Genomic DNA, 20,223 nt, shown 5'->3' on the forward strand with positions numbered 1-20,223 from the left:
TTCAGTCTTAACAGCTATCCTGTCAACATTCAAGGATGTTGTTTTAAATGCCTGTTAATGTAATCAAAGTAATGAAAATAGTCGTTCATACCATCGAATTTTACGAAGACAATTCTTTAATCCTAAGTGGCACAATTTTTTGGATCTGCTGATGAAGATTCTTATTTAAACAACTTCTACTTAGCTATGTTTTTATTATTACCATAATTTCAAATAGATAATCCACTGTAGTGTATATGCTTCACACAAAATTAACTAAAAAAAATTTAAAGTTCATTGAATAAGCCATACCACTGTATATGCTACAGCAAAGTAATCTGAAAGATGGAACTTAATATTTTTTATTCAATAATTCCCTTCCATATTGATGTAATCATCATGGATAATATTTTATAACATCTACAATACAATATAACAGTACTACATACATAAATAAAAATAAACATCTTATCTTGAACTTAACAAAAACGAACTCTGGCGATTTCTAATAGATATTATTTTTAGAGGTTTGGTAAACTGTTTATCATCATAAATTATCATATTATGAAAAAAATAGATAAATTAGATAATTAAATAGAATTTTATAATTATAAGGAACTTAAATGACCATCAAGATGACTTTCATCCCCTTGTTCTAAATCACTTCTTCCAGTGTAGCTATATTCACTTTCATGCTCTTTTTTCGATGATTTCAGGTTGAATGAAAGCTGATATAATTGCAGCAGCTCGGACTGATTGCCATGCTTTATCGAGCTACAAGGCAACCAGCTCATATGAAGCTATTTTCATCTCTTCTGCAATTTGTGACGGAAAGGAGTCCGCTTTGCACGCATTTCTCCTACTGCTTTCAAAGTTGCTGCTTAAAAATTCTATTGATAGTGAACTCCAGAGGCTTAAAATTTTTGTATGCTCACCTGCTATCAATGTACACTTTTTTTTTTTTTTTGCTTAGGATTTCACCATATTCACTAAAATGGAAAAATCCAGAAAAATGAGTCCCCGAGATTGGATAAAAGCACCTTTCGTTTTTTTTGGTAAGTTTCTCTCAGTCAAAACAATATTTTCTTCACACATCCATCCCTTTTTGTTAGTGCAAATAATGCCTTTAGAGAAGTTTCCTTTCAGTACTGCTTTTCTTTTGAAAATTATCAAAGGGGTTAATGTCTCTCCATTGGTGTCACAACTGTCTCCATTGGTGACCAAAACATAAGTTAAAGAAGGAGTCTTTTCATTCCCAGTTGTTAACAGAGAAATAAGTTTTTTCATCTGTTGAATGAACAGAATGAAGAGTTAGTCAAACTTAGAAGTCAAAAGTACTGGGCACTTTATCTGTATTAATTATTTGCCCTCTATTCAAATTTTGTTGAAATTTTCTTAGATGTGTACTGCAAAAAAAATTCTTTTTTTTTTAACCAGTCCATGGGAAGCTTATGTCTAACTGTTGTTTTGGTCTTGATGGATAATTTCTTTCATTTCATGAACCTGAAATAACAATTAGGCCAACAAAGTTTTTAACGCTCATTTGTTAAGCAAATTATTTTTTCTTGAAGACAACTTTCTAACTATTGACACAGACAGTCCCTTTTCTCTTTGCTTTACAACAAAATCTTAAAAGCAGCTGTCTAACATTTTCTTCAAGTATGAATCATAAATAATAATAATTTGAAACATTCAACAAGCATGAATGACAAAGTAAGCAATGCAACAAGTAAGCAATAAGCAAGCCACAAACAGCGAGGCACATGTAAGAATAAACACAGAACTGAGTAAATAAAAGTTCCTGTATCCATTGAGAAGATGGCCATTGGAAAACAGACAAAACCACGGAGTTCAGTAGAAAATATAAGCAATGCGCTGTCTTTACACCAAGTGCACCCTACCCTATCAGGCTAAAATGTCACAATGAATTCTACATTAACCAGTTCACTTGTACATAACTTATAGTCTAAATTAGAAAAGTTCTAAAGACAAAGGGAATATAAAATTCCCTTCGGATAAGCCCCAAATCTAAATTTTCAACATTTAAACACATATAAGCTGAAGCTTATCTACCTGAAACTACAGTACTTATTTTAGCCTCTTTTCATATACTTTCATTAAGATGGATATTGTCCATTAACACCTACCTATAAGAACATATGTTCATTACAATACAAAAGTACACATACAGCCATTTTGATGGTGTATGCATTTTTAATCTTTTTTACCTATTTTAAATATCACAAGGTAAACTAAACAACATTTAAATTAATAAATAAACATTATTAAATATGACTGACAATAAATATATTACAATTTTCAAACTTTTAGAAAAGCAGAAAACTTGTTGTTACCAAAAACTGACATATTATACTGACAGTTGTCAATATGAGAACATAAAAATCTTTACCAGTCCAATTGGCCGATGTGCACTCACATGTGTTAAGAAGTCTATTTTATAAACCCACATTTAAATGATATTTACATTATTAAAGAGAGTATGAAAGAAAAATATTTTAAAATGCAATGCAAATATACAAATCTAAAAAAATCTCATGATTGGATAAAGACTGTCATGCCACTCAGGAGGTTAAAGATAACTTTTTTTCTTATAACCTGCCCATTCTCTATGTGCCTCTTTAAAAATACACCTAAACTGCTTTTTTAACCACTTTTGTGACGACTAAACTTCACTGTTGCGGTGCTGTGCGCTACAATATAACAAGCGGTAAAGTGTCTCATTTACGCCGCTCCACGTCTGCGAGTGCAATTCAGAGCTGTAACTCGAGAAATAAACAATCTCATTGTTAGGTGACGTGTGCACCATGTTATTTTCATTTTTGCACGCGGTTTGAGACAAAAGCATCTTGACGTGCGTGGCACATCTTTTTAGCGCAAGTGGTTAATGCATTAACTTTTCCAGAATTCCTAACAACTTTCTGCACCAATAAATATTAATCTCAGACATCTATCTTCAAGATTATTGTCCGTGAAGATTACTTGTCCAAGTGATCATGTGGTACAATTTCACACATGATGACTTCCATGTCTACATGCAGTTTTTCAAATTTAGTGTTTCTGGATCTGAGAAGTAAAACCCCAAAATTCCAGCTATATACTGACCACAATCAGCCCTGAAAATGGTTTTCTCATTTTAATTTTAACTTCATCTCTCAAAAACATGACATAGAAAAATTATTGCGATTTTCCTCAATAGATTTCATCAGTACTTTTTAATTTTAATAAATTAAATAATTGGATTATTTGATTTTGGCAAACCACACAATAGCAATCTACACAAGAGATGAAGAGCTTTGGAATCTACAGAGAACTTCTTAAGGGAAAATGGCTCATATTCAAATTACACATCATAAAAACCACAAAAACATTCATACAGCTAGTGCAAATTGGCAGGATTTGAACCAAGGTTGAACTACCAGTTACTAATGATCTGTTTGGGCAAAAAGTCTAAATAAATTGGCATTCACTAGAAAATGATAAAATTAGCTTATGAATTGCAGGATTAGGTCAGTTCACCCAATTTCTTTTTCATATTAAATCAAATGGAAGAAATTTTCTATAAATAAAATGTACATAAAAATATGTTTATGCTGAAAATTAACTTGCCATTATTAATTCATTGAAACCAACAGCACAATTTTAAAACAAAAAAATATGATGCTGGAATGAAATATACGCAAATTTACTGTACAAAATGAATTCTATACTCCAAATTATATAACTTAATGAAATTTGAAGATCATTTTTCTGATTAGTGTTCGTTTTTGTATTGAAGACCTTTATTCCTCCCCAAGGAATCATGATGGGACTGTGGTCTCAAATATCTAAAAGATGGAATACCCTATTCTTCTTTCAGTTAGGTATAGAATTACGTACTGATATATAGCTACATTAAAAACGGTTGAAACAGCTAATAGGATGAAAAAAAGTCACATACACAACACAATTACTGAGATTTTCAATAATTCCACCAACCAGCTATTAATTGTAGTATTTAGAATTTCAGTTAAACATTTTTCTTATGGGAGGAGTATTTATTTAAAAAGAAATCATTTGAAGGCTTTAAATCAATCTCTTCAAGAAGCAAAATGCATACTATGTTTAATGCAATGTTAAATTTATGAAAAACTAATTATATTACCGTAATTTCCGAAAGAAACGCCGCAGCATTTACGTGTTTAAAGCTCAAATTTTCTGCGGGTGGGGCGTTTCTACCCATGCAGTGTTTAGGTGCACTAAAAATAAAATATTTCCTGTAATGGTCATTGTACATAGTTTGGATGGCCTTCTCATTGTACATAGAATGGTGCTGTTCCCACACAAACGACCACTCAGTTGCTTTTAGCAAACTTTATTTTGTTTACATTCTTTCCCTTAAACAGACCTACATCCTAGTCACCCTAAACGGGATCTCAGAACAATAATATTCTTCCCCCTTTCAAATCAGCATTCTCATCATTTTGAATAGTCTCTCTCCTCTACCATTCCATGAATCTTCCAGGACCCATCCTCTCCCCATCCCTGCCTTTTCTGCAATTTTTTTCAAAGGCGGACACGGCTTCACCTGCCTCGCAATAACGAACTCTGACGTATTTCCTCTTCAGCATGAATCGATTTTTCTTGGCATTCTGCCAGATACAGATCCCATCAGTTTGGGTACAAGTACTTGGTGGATAGTTTTTAAGTAAGAAGGGAGTGGAAAATTTTTGAAAATGGCACCTAAATGGCACAGAAGCTATACTGCTGGTTTTAAGCTTAATGTAATTTCACATGCTGAACAAATTGGAAATAGAGCAGCAGCCCAAGAGTTTGAAGTGGACGAGAAATGTATTCCACATTGGAGAACTGAAAAAGTCGAACTTAAAAATATGCCATGACAGAAACGAGCCAAAAGAAGTGGTATTGTAAGGTGGCCGAATCTAGAGGACGACCTTGCAAACTGGATAAAGGAGCAACGAGGAAAGGGAATGGCAATTTCAACTGTAAAAATTAGCTTACAAGCAAAATTTATAGCAAAACAAATGAACATAAATGATTTCAAAGTAGGGCCTTGCTGGTGCAGCAGATTTGTGAAAAGAAAAAATATTTCTGTGCGTAATAGAACAATAGTCGGACAATAATTACCAATGGACTGGCTGGATAAAAAGGCATCTTTTCTAAAATATGTAACAGATATTACTGACAAAAAAAATTTCTTCGGTCACAGATAATAAATATGGATGAAACGCCGTTAGCTTTCGACTCTCCTGCAAACAGAACTATTCATGAAACTGGTGCAAAAAACTCTATCTGTACTTACGATGAGCCATGAAAGAATGCCATGGCTGAAAGAAAAGTGGGTAGGAAGTGCGTGGAAATTGGTAAAAACATCGTCAATAATAGCAGGGTTCAAAGAAGCTGAAATTATATCCTTAGATAAAGAGACTGTAAGAGGATGAATGTGACAATCTGGAAGACTCGGACTTAGATCAGGATTTGCAAAATCTTTTTAATTCAGATATTGAAGAATCAGATTTTGATGGCTTCATATGATGTATAGTTTGCTGTAATTCCTTTTGTAAGTAAAATTTAAAATTTCCTTTTGTCATCCAAATTTAACATTTCGTTGTTGCAACTTTTTTTATAATATAATCTGAGTATTATGAATATGGACTTCTTTAGTGGGTAAATATAAGTATATTCGTGAACGTAAATATATTTTCAACATTTCTTACCTTTAATTTATTTTTGAGTTATGGTTTCATTTCATGCATTTTTCTTAACTGATATGTCATATATCAGGACATAGGTTGAGATTTTGCATCTATACGGGCCACGATGATGTCACATGCAAATTAATCTACTGCGGCGTTTCTGTGTAATTTAAATTTTTTTTCCAGCCATTTTTCCCGAGTGCGGCGTTTACACAGATGCGGCCTTTCTTCCGGAAATTACGGTACTCTTTTCTTCTGTTTGAACAACTGCAAAAATTTTATATCTGTGCTGGAATTCAGCAGGCATAATTTTTATCAAAACATGATGGTTAAAAAAATACATTCCAGAATGCTTATGAATTCATTTGACAAAATATAACAAAAACTTAATTTCTTAGGAGGTACACAAAAATAAATGCTTAAATTGAATACTCAGTAGCATTAATATTCTTAGAGTGCATTTTAAGTACAATTCACATACATAACATTATATACGATTGCTCTTTGAGTCCATTATATATAATATTATGTATATATATTAAGGGTCATTCAAATGAAAGTGGCATTGCTTTAATAACTCCACCATTTGAAGAGAAATATGGCTGCACATGCCCCTATAGAGGGTGCAGGGTGCTGGGAGTGCATGCGATATCCTCAGATTCTGCCAGGTGCGTATCTGATAGCATCGGAACACATTAAAAGGCATTGTTTGCATCACGGATGCCTTCAAATGGTGTCTACACGTGAACGTGCAATTTTTAACAGCGAAAAATAAGTTTCTGAAATCTATTGTCAAATGCAAAATGTGTATGGCCTGAAGTGTACGAAACACAGATCACTATTCCGATGATGTAGGGATTTTTGTAGTGGAAGAAAAAGTATTGATCACAGGCCATGACCTGGTTAAGCGCATGTGGTGATCACCCAGGAAGCAGTTGCGAATGTGAACCGTCTCGTGAAAATGAATCGGCAAATCATCACTCGAGAAATAACGGAGGAAATGTCTACGAGCATAGAAAGTGTGCACAATAATACGTGAAAGGTTGCAATACCACAAGGTTTGTATGCAATGGGTGCCAAAACATTTGACAGAGGAGAAGATTTTCATCACATGTCTGTTTCCATGTAACACCTTATGAGGTACCACGAAATGGGGAATCGATTCCTTTCAAGGATCACTCTGATAATGAAACATGGTGCCATTACTCTGAGCCAGCCACCAAAAACATGAGCATGGAATGATGACACTCTTTATCCCCACTCCCAAAGAAGGCTCACACATCTGCTAGTAAAGTCATGTTAATATGCTTCTTTAACGTCCATGGCTCACTACTGTTGGAATGGCTACCTATGGGCACCACTGCCACATACTATTCCACATTACAGACACTGAGACAAAATATCAAGAACCGCCGACGTTGCATGCTGTCACGTGGGGTTATCCTCTTGCATGATAATGCTCTCATGTGGCTGATGCGTGCCAAACACTGTTAAGGCAATTCCTCTGGAAAGTTCTCGAATGTCCCCCTTAGAGACCGGACCTCTCGCTGTGTGACTACCACATTTTCGGTCCATTCAAATCTCTGAAGGAACGGCAATTGACTGACGATAAAGAGCTCCAAGCTGCTGTTGAAAATTGGTTCCACAACCAACCCTGGAACTTCTTCACTCAGGGCTACCATCATCTCGTTGACCACTGGATACTTGTTTCAACCTACAAGGTGACTTTGTCTAGCCTATCTGTTACATCTGCATTACTTCTTTCTTTTGTATACTAATTTATATTAATATCATTGAATCTTTTTGCAAACCATCTGCAGTGTTACTTTCATTTGAACGACCCTTATGTGTGTGTGTGTGAATTATATACCGTAATTTCCGGAAGAAAGGCCGCATCAGCGTAAACGAAGCACTCGAGAAAAATGGCGGGAAAAAAATTTTAATTACACAGAAACGCCACAATAGATTAAATTGCATGTGACATCATCGTGGCCCGTATAGATGCAAAATCTCAACCTATGTCCTGATATATGACATATCACTTAAGAAAAACGCATGAAATGAAACCATAATTCAAAAATAAATTAAAGGTAAGAAATGTTGAAAATATATTTACATTCACGAATATACTTATATTTACCCACTAAAGAAGTCCATATTCGCAATACTCAGACTATATTATAAAAAATGTATCATTAACGAAATATTTAATTTGGATGACAAAAGGAAATTTTAAATTTTACTTACAAAAGGAATTACAGTAAACTATACATCCTATGAAGCCATCAAAATCTGATTCTTCAATATCTGAATTAAAAAGATTTAGCAAATCCTGATCTAAGTCTTCCAGATCGTCACATTCATCCTCTTGGTTTACAGTCTCTTTATCTAAGGATATATTGTAATTTCAGCTTCTTTGAACCCTGCTAATATTGACGATGTTTTTACTGATTTCCAAGCACTTCCTACCTACTTTGCAACTTCTTCATAAGATGCTCTATGCATTGTATTGCTTTGGTACGTACGCAATCCTTCACTCATCCAACACTCCCACCGCTTTCAGACTTCAGCTTTGAAGGATTTATTACATGACAAATCTAATGGTTGTAAGATTTTTGTCAAACCACCATTAATTATTGCTAGCGTGGATGGAATCCATTATCAATAACCCTTTTGGTTGGAAAAAAGATCCCTTATGAGACTGCCAAACTTCTTATAGCCACTCATGCATGATTGTTTCACATATCCAGCCGTTCTCATTTGCACAAATATAATTACGTCATTAGGAAAATCTCCCTTCGGAATAGTTTTTTGTTTAAAAATGATCATTGGCTTTAACTTGTCACCGCTTGCGGCACATGCTAACACACATGTAAATGACATTCTTTCATGCCCCATCGTAAGCATACATACAGTTTTTGCACCAGTTTCATCAACAGTTCTGTTTGCAGGCGAGTTGAAAGCTAACAGCATTTCATTCAGATTTATTATCCACGACAGAAGAATTTTTTTTTTTTTTTTGGTCAATAATATCTGTCACATATTTTAGAAAAGATGCCTTTTTATCCTGCCAGTCCATTGGTAATTGTTGCCCGACTGTTGATTTTTTCTTTTCATAAATCTGCTACACAAGCAAGGCCCTCCTTTGAAATCATTTATGTTCATTTGTTTTGCTATAAATTTTGCTTGTAAGCGAATTTTTACAGTCGAAGTTGCCTTTCCCTTTCCTCGTTGCTCCTTTATCCAGTTTGCAAGGTCATCCTCTAGATTCAGCCACCTTACAATACCACTTCTTTTGGCTCATTTCTGTTGTGTCATATTTTTAAGTTCTTCTTTTTCAGTTCTCCAACGTCGAATACATCTCTCGTCCACTTCAAACTCTCAAGCTGCTGCTCTATTTCCAATTTGTTCAGCATGTGAAATTACAATAAGCCTAAAACCAGCAGTAGAGCTTCTGTGCTGTTTAGGTGCCATTTTCAAAAATTTTCCACTCCCTTCTTACTTAAAAACTATCCACCAAGTACTTGTACCCAAACTGATGGGATCTGTATCTGGCAGAATGCCAAGAAAAATCGATTCATGCTGAAGAGGAAATACGTCAGAGTTCGTTATTGCGAGGCAGGTGAAGCCGTGTCCGCCTTTGAAAAAAATTGCAGAAAAGGCAGGGATGGGGAGAGGATGGGTCCTGGAAGATTCATGGAATGGTAGAGGAGAGAGACTATTCAAAATGATGAGAATGCTGATTTGAAAGGGGGAAGAATGTTATTGTTCTGAGATGCCGTTTAGGGTGACTAGGATGTAGGTCCATTCAAGGGAAAGAATGTAAACAAAATAACGTTTGCTAAAAGCAACTGAGTGGTCTTTTTTGTGGGAACGTCACATGGGTAGAAACGCCGCGCCCGCTGAAAATTTAAGTTTTAAACCCGTAAATGCTGCGGAATTTCTTCCAGAAATTACGGTATATGTCTTTATGTTATACAACTTGTTGAATTATATACATATGATATTATATATTTATGAATTTCTTAGTAGAAATATTATATATAATTGCCCTTTCTAATTTTAATAAAGAAAAGGAAAAGAGGAAAATTTACATGACATTTAGGTTGTTACAGTTATTTCCCTCAGTGATACTTTTTCAGAATGCATTTTAAAATTAACATCAATCGGTTACATAGAATTAAAATTTTTTAAAAATGAATGCTCTAAAACAGAGTTTCTTAAACTATGGGGTTGCGATCCACATGGGGTTACAGGACCTGCAGCACAGGGTCGCCAAAAATTTTAGCAGTTTTGATTTTTCTTTGACTTATTATATTGTAATAATCTCACAATCACCAAATATTTTTACACAATGTATCTGAAAATAGATAAAGATAAGATAGTACAGACAAAGATAAAGACAAAAACGTTTTGACGCATTCTTTTTATAATATAAACGTTCATTTTACTCGCTTTGCATGCGACGCTGTCATTTTGTCTGTTAATTATTTAAAACTTTCACACTATTCTATGTCTTAAAATTAGAAATTAAAGTTAATGAACTAAAACTTCAATAGTATATTACAGTACAAGTGAAAAATTTGACAGTTTCACACAAGCGTGTGTCGGATTTGCACAATGCTTATGGGGTCCCACAAAATTTTTGTAAATATTATGGGGTCCTGAGGCCACAAAAAAAAAAAAAAAAAAAAAAAAAAAAAAAAAAAAAATCTCAGTGATAAAAAGGGGTCATGACTGAAAAAAGTTTAAGAAGCCCTGCTCTAAAACATACATAATTATACAAATTTTAGTACCCAAAAATCTTAAAGCCACATAAGTATTATTTAAATGAGTAACATCATGGTACAATAAACAAATTTAAAATATTACACAATAAAGATATTGTATAGCAGTAACAATATACAATTATTGATTTCAATTTCAATAAAAACTCACCCCATTTTCATGTAAATAATTTACAGTACTAATCAAAACTTCTAATATGGCACTAGCATCTCTCTCACAAAATGATTGTTGTTTCAGAATCCTATCTATTAATTCTCCACCTGCAAGCAATTCCATGACCAAATAAACATATTCTGCATCCTCAAATACCTAAAATGAGAAATAAATTCATATAAACTTTAAAAGTTGCATTTGACTCAGCCTTTTCTAAGATGACAGGTATTTTTCATGTAATGAGAGACTCTACATATGTCAGATCAAAATGTTAAAATTTACAGGAGATTTAACAAAACAGAAGATAAATTTTCATTCAGAATTTCCAATATTCAGTTTTTTACATTGAAATCACTTAAATCAGACTTGCAGATATTTTAATGCATCATAAATTCAATGATATGTTTTTAAATAATTTTAATACAATTAAGCACCTACAAAATTCAAAATTATGCATGTTTAGAAAGAGAAAGACATTCCAGTCCCATTCAAAAATAAAATCATTCAGTTTCTTCAAAATGAAATAAATATTGTTCATACTTCAGGAAACGGCAAATGTTACAGCAATTCAAAAGAGAGAAGGATGACTAAATGTTAATATTTTAATATTTGCAACAACATGGTTTATAATAAATTTATCATTGAAATATTGTCTCAGTATTTAGCAGTTAGAAGTTATTAGATTTATGAAGTATTATCAAAATAATTTTTGCTTAAACTATCATATTTTAAATTCATAAATAAGTATGAATGTTTAAATGATGTATGAATAAAAAATTTTACAATTAAAAACTTCTAATGTCTCAGCATCTTCTGATAAACTTTGAATTAGAATTTAATCACATAATAGCAATGCATAGTTTCCCTTTAAAATACTACAACCTCAAAATAAAATGGGTTCGGTTTTCAATTATGATCTGATGATTAAAAACTTTCCAAGACTGATCTGGTAACCACATAACACTCATATTTGTGATATACTTTCATTTACATACATTAAACTTTTTTATTATTATTACTGAAATTCACTGTGAAAAACAATTCAACTTTTTCAAGAGCATTTTCTTCAGGTTAAAGCTGAATTACTACTTGAATACATATTTTTAAATGGCTTCCTGGATTTCACAATCATTATCCTCAACAAATTCATCTAAAAGTTTCTTAATTTTATGAATTCTAATAAACACTTTTTATAACAGAAATGCTAAAGAAGCTAGCTACTAAAGATATTATTTTTGTAATAAAAAAATTACCTTCTACATGGATAGCATTTTTCAACAAATCACAAACTCATGTATTTTTGTTTATAATAGCTAGTGCAGGTCCAATTAAATTTATGTCTAAAATGATAATTATAAAAAAGATTGTAAAGAGCAAGATGAAACTAAAATAAATGCAACAAAAAATCTGAAAGGGTTCAGATTTTAACAATTGCCTGAAAGGCTTCTTTTAAAGTTTAATATGGTTTAACAGTAGGTACTATTGATAGATATGATCAGGGTGGAATACCAAAGCATTTTATAGGATATTAGATGAACGTTCATTTAGACAATACATCTTCTATATATTTAAGAAGTGAAAAATATGAAATCCCTTTCTATAAAAATATTTAATGTTTTTATATTTAAATTTAAATATTGTCTCAGTATTTAGCAGTTAGAAGTTATTAGATTTATGAAGTATTATCAAAATAATTTTTGCTTAAACTATCATATTTTAAATTCATAAATAAGTATGAATGTTTAAATGATGTATGAATAAAAAATTTTACAATTAAAAATGTCTCAGCATCTTCTGATAAACTTTGAATTAGAATTTAATCACATAATAGCAATGCATAGTTTCCCTTTAAAATACTACAACCTCAAAATAAAATGGGTTCAATTAAATACGAGATGAAATGTACACTGCGCAAAAAAAAAGGGGGGGGACAGTTCTATATCTCCCATTCTACTGAGCCGATTGACGAAATTCAATTTGTGTTTTTCATGTCTCGAAAGCATGACTTAGGATATGTATTACATTTATATATAGCATTGTTCTAATATAGGTATTTTGACAAAAAATCCGACTTTTTCTGAAATAACACACCAATTTTTTTTTCATATTTCAATTCTACGATTCAAATTACGCCAAACTTCAAAGTTTTGTAAAAATCGCATGAGTAGTTTTTAACAAATTAGCTCTCAAAATTTTAGCTCCTCAATGTTAATTGAGTTTCATACATATTTATTAATCTCTTTTTATTACACTTATTTGATTCTACCTTTCACATTTCAAAATTCAGGTTCATTCCAAACAAAATTCGTCCATTTTTATGACTTATTTTTAAAATTTGTATTTTTAAATAATTTTTTTAAATTTTTCAAAGAAAATTTTGAATTATAATCTATAAAATTTTTACCATCTTAAAGTAGACTTATTTCTAAGCATACCTACAAAAAATTAGTTTTTTTATTCAAAATTTCGAAAGATATACGTGAATTTATATTGGCTCATTTTGAAATTTGGCATATTTGTTGAAAGCGATAAAACATCAAATGTATTTTAGACACTTTGCTAAAATTATTTGAAAGTAAGAAAGATGGGACTTTTCTTCTGCTCATGCACAATGTAAAAAGGTAGCAATGAGGTGCCTTTTTTTCCGCTTCAGCATAATGGAAGGGAAAGGAAAATTGGTTGCCACATATTAAGAAGTGCGCCAAGTGAATTATTCTTGGCGCAAATTGAAAAAAAATCTGCCAAATAAAATTTTGAATTTCTTCGTAAATTTTACACCAAATTTTACAAAATTTAATATCTAGGCATAATTTGAATAGAAGGCTCAGGTGCTGGGCACTTCTTCAGGCGCCTCGGCTGGGAAAGCCGCATCCTGTATCTAGCACGTGTGAAGTGGCATATCTTTATCCTGGCATATTACTTAAGAGAGGAAGATTCCTCGTGATAAGCAGTGAACGTGATAAGCAATAGATGAGCCTTTCGCATAAACAGCACGGAGAGTTAGTCGTATTCATGGCTGGAGCTGCGAAAAAAACCTAAGTGTGAGTAACATACGCTACTGCTACGTTGTCCGGCACTCTAATGAAGATGGAAAGGCAGGCAGAGATGGTCGAAGAGGTGCAGGGAGGAGCTACTGGTCACGTGTGCCAATGGTCGATATGAAAAGAAAGTACACAGTCTTGCTTGTCAGGCATTGGATGGGGGGAGGGGCTTAGCTAAAAGTTTTTTCTTATTGAGGATTCGAATTAAAAGAAAACTGGGAAATATATGCAAAAGTTCGCATAATAACTAAAAAGGAAAACGTATGAGAGTGAAAGGATCATAAGCTAAAATAATAAGTGGCCTAAATAACTATTATGTGTGGCAGTAACAGAGTTTTGGAAGATAGAGTAATAAGAATATAATTGGAAGTGCGTGGGATTGAATGTAGATGGCGACATTTATGCGTGTCTTAGGATACCATAGAAATAATATTGCTAATGCAATTGAATTTTACGAATTTTGGTATGAGAAATTAACCTATAATTTGGGTACAGCTACATTAAATGCCGGAGTACAGCTCCTGGTCTCTTTTTGTTTTCTTCATCCGTGTAGTCATAAGTCAACCTGGGAATAGAACTATTGTTGACTTTTTCAATATTGTTAAAAAAAATTTTTGCAATACAAATACTGATGCTGTCAATATTTAGTTCATTATGAATGGCTTCGTTTCTGAAGTACCAGTGACTATTAGAGATTCTTCTCAGTGTAATATTCTGGCATTGCTGGATTTTTTTTGCATGTACGTTTTACAAACATACTCCCAGACGAGACAGGCATAAGTAACAATTGGTCGCAGCATGGATCTGAATACATGAAGTTTGTTATGGATAGATAAAACCGAGTTTCGGGCAATTAGGGGGTTGAGTAATGCTTTAGTTCCCCAAAACTTATTCAGGATATGTGTAATGTGTGGGGCCCATGTGAGTTTTTGGTCTAAAATGACACCGAGGTATTTGACTTGCTTGGCCCAGGGAATGTTGACTTCATACATCTGGAGGGTGATACTCAGATCGACGATTCTTTTTTTTGTGAAGTATACAGCTTCGGATTTTTCGACGTTCGTTTTAATCTTCCATTTGAGCATCCAAGACTCTAATGCATGGATGTGTTCTTGTAATGCTTGTACGACTGCGGCCATGGACGCATCTTGGTATAGGATCGCAGTATTGTCTGCATAAAGTGCGAGTGTAGTGCGGGGGGTGGTGTGGGATGTCGTTCGTATAAGTTGAAAATAATGTAGGCAAAAGTAAACTTCCTTTAGGTAAACCTGCAAAAGTTACTTTCCGTGTGGAGTGAGTATTGTTATATCGAACGACAAAGTGTCTATCGTAGAGATAAGAATTAATGATGTTTATGATGTAATCTGGGAAACCCAGAGTGATTAATTTGTATGTGAGGCCCTGTAACCATACACAGTCAAAGGCTTTCGAAATATCGAGGAAGAGAGCTCCTGTGATTAGTCTTCTCTGGAAGCCATCTGCAATCATCTCGGTAACTCGGCAGAGTTGGTGCGTAGTTAAATGTTTACTTCTAAACCCATATTGCTCTGGGATGGGGACGTTGTTATCTGTGAGGAAGGTCTTGCACTCTCTTCAAGATGACTGCTTCTGTAATTTTGCTTAGGGTCGATAGTAAGCTAATCGGTCTGTATGAAGTAGCCAGGGTGGGATCCTTTCCTGGTTTTAGAATTGGAGCGATGATGGCTGTTTTCCAATTGGTCGGAAAGTACTGGAGGCGGAGCATAGCGTTCAGAAGTTTTGTGAATTTGCACATCATTTTTGCTCCCATCTCTTTAATCATTTTATTGCTGATTTTATCCAGTCCGGGGCTTTTTTGGTTTTTTACTCTTTTCAATATAACTAATAACCTCTGATGGCATAATTAAGGGTGTGTTGTTTGTGTGTGTTTTTGTTTGAAATTGTGTAATGAGTGATGCGACTGTGAGTTCTGTTTGGGGGTTAGAAATACTGTGAGTGCGAAATTGAGAGGCATAGTGATCTGCAATAGACTCAGCTTTCTCAAAATCGGTGTATGCAATCCCGTTGGGGTCATTAATGGGCGGAATATTAGTGTTGCGTCTTTTAAATTTAGAAACTGCATTCCACAGAGAATTATCGTCCGTGGAAAGTGATTCTAAATGTCTGGCCCAGTCAAGTTGTGCATGTTTTTTTAATAGAGTCCTGACTTGCTGGTTGAGTTGATTTAACAGTGCTTTGTCCGTAGGACATCTGAATCTCTGCCACTGCTTACGAGTGTGATTTCTGCATCTGATGAGTTCTCTGATGATCTTGTTCTTGTAGCGTTTATCTGCTTGCATTGTTTTGATGATTTTCAGGAGAGCATCGTGAAGTTCATCCATGAGTTCTTCAGTGAATGCATCTAACTCATCCCTCGATTATATCGTGTGGATAGGGTACTGAGTGTTGTTGAGAGCTTTCGCATAACCCAATTAATTTGAGTCGTAGAATCGAAATATGTAAAAGAATTGGTATGTTATTTCAGAAAAAGTCCAATTTTGTGTCAAAATACCTATATTAGAACAATGTTGTTAAATTCATTTAGCGCGAAATCGAGTTATTCTACTACTTGCGCAATTGCTGCAAAGTAAGTTAATAATAATTTATTTACTAAAATATTGATTATATTATCTCCTAAGATTAATTTTAGTAGAATTAGCTTAAAAGAGTGAATCCATAGATAGTAAGTTCAATTCCGAAAATTGTTTTAAAGTAACTTGAACTTAAATTGTTAAAAATGTTTAACGGGGACTTGAATTAAATCATGAATAACAAAATTTCAATTGTAAAATTAATTAAATTAAAAGCAAGTAATTAAATTAAAAGCAAGTAATCATTGCCATTGATCGGAAATTAGTTAACTTTTCTCCTGTGCATGAGTGAGCTAACAACATTGGCAAAATGAAACTTGAACACAATTTGTTTATGTTTAATCACTAGTTGGAATTATTATTTAAATCTAAGAAAAGTGTTGGATTTTGAAACATTAAATGATTTTATAATATCAGATAAAATATTTTCTACTCTTGAGAAAGAAGTAGCATCGCACATTAGTATTAGACAACCAGAGAAATGTTTTGTCCATCCGAGTTAGCAAAAGAAATAGCTATTTATTATACTTCGTGTGGAAAAGTTCTTAAAAACAGTTCCAGTCCACATCGTAAAGGCTATCACAAGAAAACAGTACCAAAAGTATTTTTAACAGATGTTAAAAGTTCAAAATCTGTTATTTGCAATCAAAATCATGCTTTATATCAGTTCTCTAATTACAGGAAGTTATCTGTAAATAATAGAGATTAAATAGTTAAGAAACATAATTTGTGTTTCAACTGCTTAACATTAAATCATTCTGTTAAAATAGCAAATCAAAAATTTCGTGTTCTGTATGTGAGAAAAGACATCACGTGATGCTCGATGCTCCATTTTCCGGTAGAAAATAAATTATTGAAAGAAAATGAAAAAAAAAAAAAAAAAAGTGGTTCCAACATACTCTACCCCCTAACACCAGACTTTCTGCCTAAAAGCGGTAAGGTCTGTTTACAGCAACAAGTGTAAAACATCAAAAAGTGTTCTTTTAAGTACCGCAATCTGCTTTATTAATGATGGTGTGAGTAAGTTACATCCATTCAAAACATTGCTTGATGTCAGCAGTACTTAATCCTTTTTAAGAATAAATGTGCAAGTAGATTCCAATTGAAGACAAAGTAAACGTCATAATTTCTGGGTTAAATGATTTCTCATTTAGAATTCAAACGAGAGTTTCAGCATGTATTAGCAATAAAAATTACATGAGAAGTTTACAGTACTTTTTAGTAGTACCAAAAATCATGCAAGATTTGATTCCTTCAAGGAAAATTGATATTAAAATACAGGATTTTTGTAATATAAAATTAGCTGATGAGAATTTTAATGTACCAGAACGTATAAAGATGCTTTTAGGAGCTGAGGTTTTCTTTGAAATTTTAAAGCCTGAACCGATTTGCTATGAAAACTCGAGTCTCATTTTGCAAAACAACATATTTAGATTTATTGTGACAGAAAGCATTACATTAGGAAAAAAAATGCATACACTGTGGGTTAATGAAATCATCGGATGACTTAGAACAAACAATGAGAAAGTTTTGGGAGATGGAAACTGCAGAAAAGGAGATAATAAAAAATAAAGAAACTGTAGTATGTGGAGAGCATTTTCAAAAACTCATAAAAGGGATAGATCAGGTAGATATGTTGTAACTATGCCTGTAAAAGAAGAACCCTCATGTCTAAGAGAGACTATGTTTTGAAAAAATCAACATCCTTATGGAGAAGATCAAGTTTAGATCCTGATTATTTAAAATTCAAAGAATTTTTGGCAGAGTATGAGCAAATGGGACACATGTATGAAGTAACAGAAAAAGAAATTGAGACTGGTTCATATTTTATACCCCACTTAGGTGTGTATAGACCTGAGAGAAATCCACCAAGCTTAGGGTAATATTCAATGCTTAACTAAAGGAAACTCATTAAACTCGATACAGTATAATAGAGGTGTGATTCAAGACTGTATTTTTGGTTTAATGGTAATAAGGTATTTATCCCACTTCCCTAGCGTGCCTTCATGGTGTAATGGTAGCACGCTGAGCCGGTATTCCAGAGGCCCATGGTTCAATTCCCGGTGAAGGTGGTTGCATATTTTTCCTCTTTTCTGCTTCCAATTAACCTAATGACTCTACAATGGCACCCGAACTAAAAGGGTTGTGGATGATGATTCTCCGCACCCAGGATTTGGCAACTAGGTCCCCTAAAACCCTAGTCGCCTTTTAAAAAGGGGAGTATATAAGGTATTTCTCCCACTTTCCTAGCGAGCCTTCATGGTGTAGTGGTTCTGCACACTGGGCCGGTATTTCAGAGGTCTGCGGTTTGATTTTCGGCGAAGGTGTTAATTTTTCATCTCTCCAGTCTCCAAATAAATCCTAATGACTCTACAAGTGGTGCCCGAACTAAAAAGGTTGTAGATGATGATTCTCCACGCCCAGAATTTGACGCCAATAAGTCTTTGAATCAGCGACTGTGACATATGCAACCATAAGCACTCCATACTTAGTAATGCATACATTACAACAATTAGGCATAGATGAATCCAAGCAACTTTCATTAGCTCCTGCAATAATAATGTCGGATATCTACATGGATGACATTTTATCAAGAGTTGAAACAATAAATGAAGCTAATGAAGTACAATATCAATTAACCGAAATTTTCAAAAAAGGTGGCACAAGTGGTGTAGCAATGATATTGAGCTTAACAATGGCAGCAAATCTACTTACACGTTTTTAAAACTGAAGAGACCAAAACATAAGGAGTTTATTGGAATCCCAAGGAAGATCATTTAAGGTGAAACATGAAGATGTAATTGTGCACACTAAGAGAACTGTACTGTCAACAATTGTGTCTTTATTTGACCCACTAGGATTGCTAGGTCCTGTTATATTGAAAGCAACGATATTTATGCAAAAGTTGTGGCTGATGAAAATAGTCTGGATGATGTTTCTACCACAAGAAACTCAAAAGAAGTGACAAAGATTTATGAAGTCCTTGCACACAATAAATAACATCAAGCTTGAGAGATGAGTCGTAATAGAAGATGCTGTAACAATGTAGCATAGGTTCACGGACAGCTCTGAATTGGCTTATACAGCAGTAATACAGTCAAAAGTTGTTAATTCAGACACAAATAATCCGGACCTCAAAGCTACAAACTTTCTGCGCGTGTGTCGCATAGGCGTTTACGCGTGCGCGTAAGATCTTTACGGCTGTGAATAATGTTGCAGATTGCGTTGTTCCTTAATCTTCAAATTGGATCCGGCTTATTATTTTTTGCAGACTGTTAGAGCAATTTTATAAAAGTAAGCTTGAACTTTCGCTTATGTCAAATAGAATTTCCAATACATATTTACTAATATGTAAAGGATCTACAAAGCGAAAGTATGTTTCGAAGTAAATTAAACAGAAAGTGGAATTGCTGCAAAAAATGGATAAAGGCATATCCTTTGATTATCTAATCATTCCGAAATATGTTTATCAATTTCACGTTGCTCTGCGGGGGAAGGGAAACGACGCGGCGCGCAATGAATTGGAAGTTGATCTGTCAGCACTATCCTTATCTTCAGGGCAGATGTTTTTATTTTATTTGGCTTATAATTTCTTACTAAATGTAGTATTTCATCTTGATGTACTCCGTCTTTGATATGATTTAAATCAAGTTCCTTGTCATTATAATTCGCTTCCGATAGTGAAGAAAGTGACACAGAGGTTATTGAAAACGAAAAAATTTCGATTGACAAATTAGTCGGTATTCTCGACACAGCAATTATAGGACTTGAACAGCGGAACTTTGTAACTAAACAAAAAATTATGTCTGTTTAATAGAATTAAAGAGAAAGTATTATCACATGAAACGAAGCAACTCAAACAATTTACATTGAAAGAAATGTTTAATAAAGTAAACAAATAAATATTAAGCTTTTTCTTTTTGTAAATTTTGATAACCT

The 20,223-nt window shown here is 33.6% G+C and overlaps 1 protein-coding gene across 1 annotated transcript in view; it reads right to left on the bottom strand.

Annotated features, from left to right (window-relative positions):
- The window catches only part of LOC118201720 (ribosomal protein S6 kinase 2 alpha-like), a 151,731-nt gene that overhangs the window by 69,279 nt on the left and 62,229 nt on the right, over positions 1–20,223 (bottom strand). Inside the window, exon 15 of the mRNA XM_085820615.1 lies at positions 10,632–10,790. Coding sequence (XP_085676741.1) covers positions 10,632–10,790 — 159 coding nt within the window. The remainder of the gene's footprint in view (positions 1–10,631; positions 10,791–20,223) is intronic.

The sequence above is a fragment of the Stegodyphus dumicola genome, chromosome 7 (genome assembly GCF_044657685.1).
Source record: "Stegodyphus dumicola isolate Sdum_Otavi_A_Nest chromosome 7, ASM4465768v1".
Lineage (NCBI taxonomy): Eukaryota > Metazoa > Arthropoda > Arachnida > Araneae > Eresidae > Stegodyphus > Stegodyphus dumicola.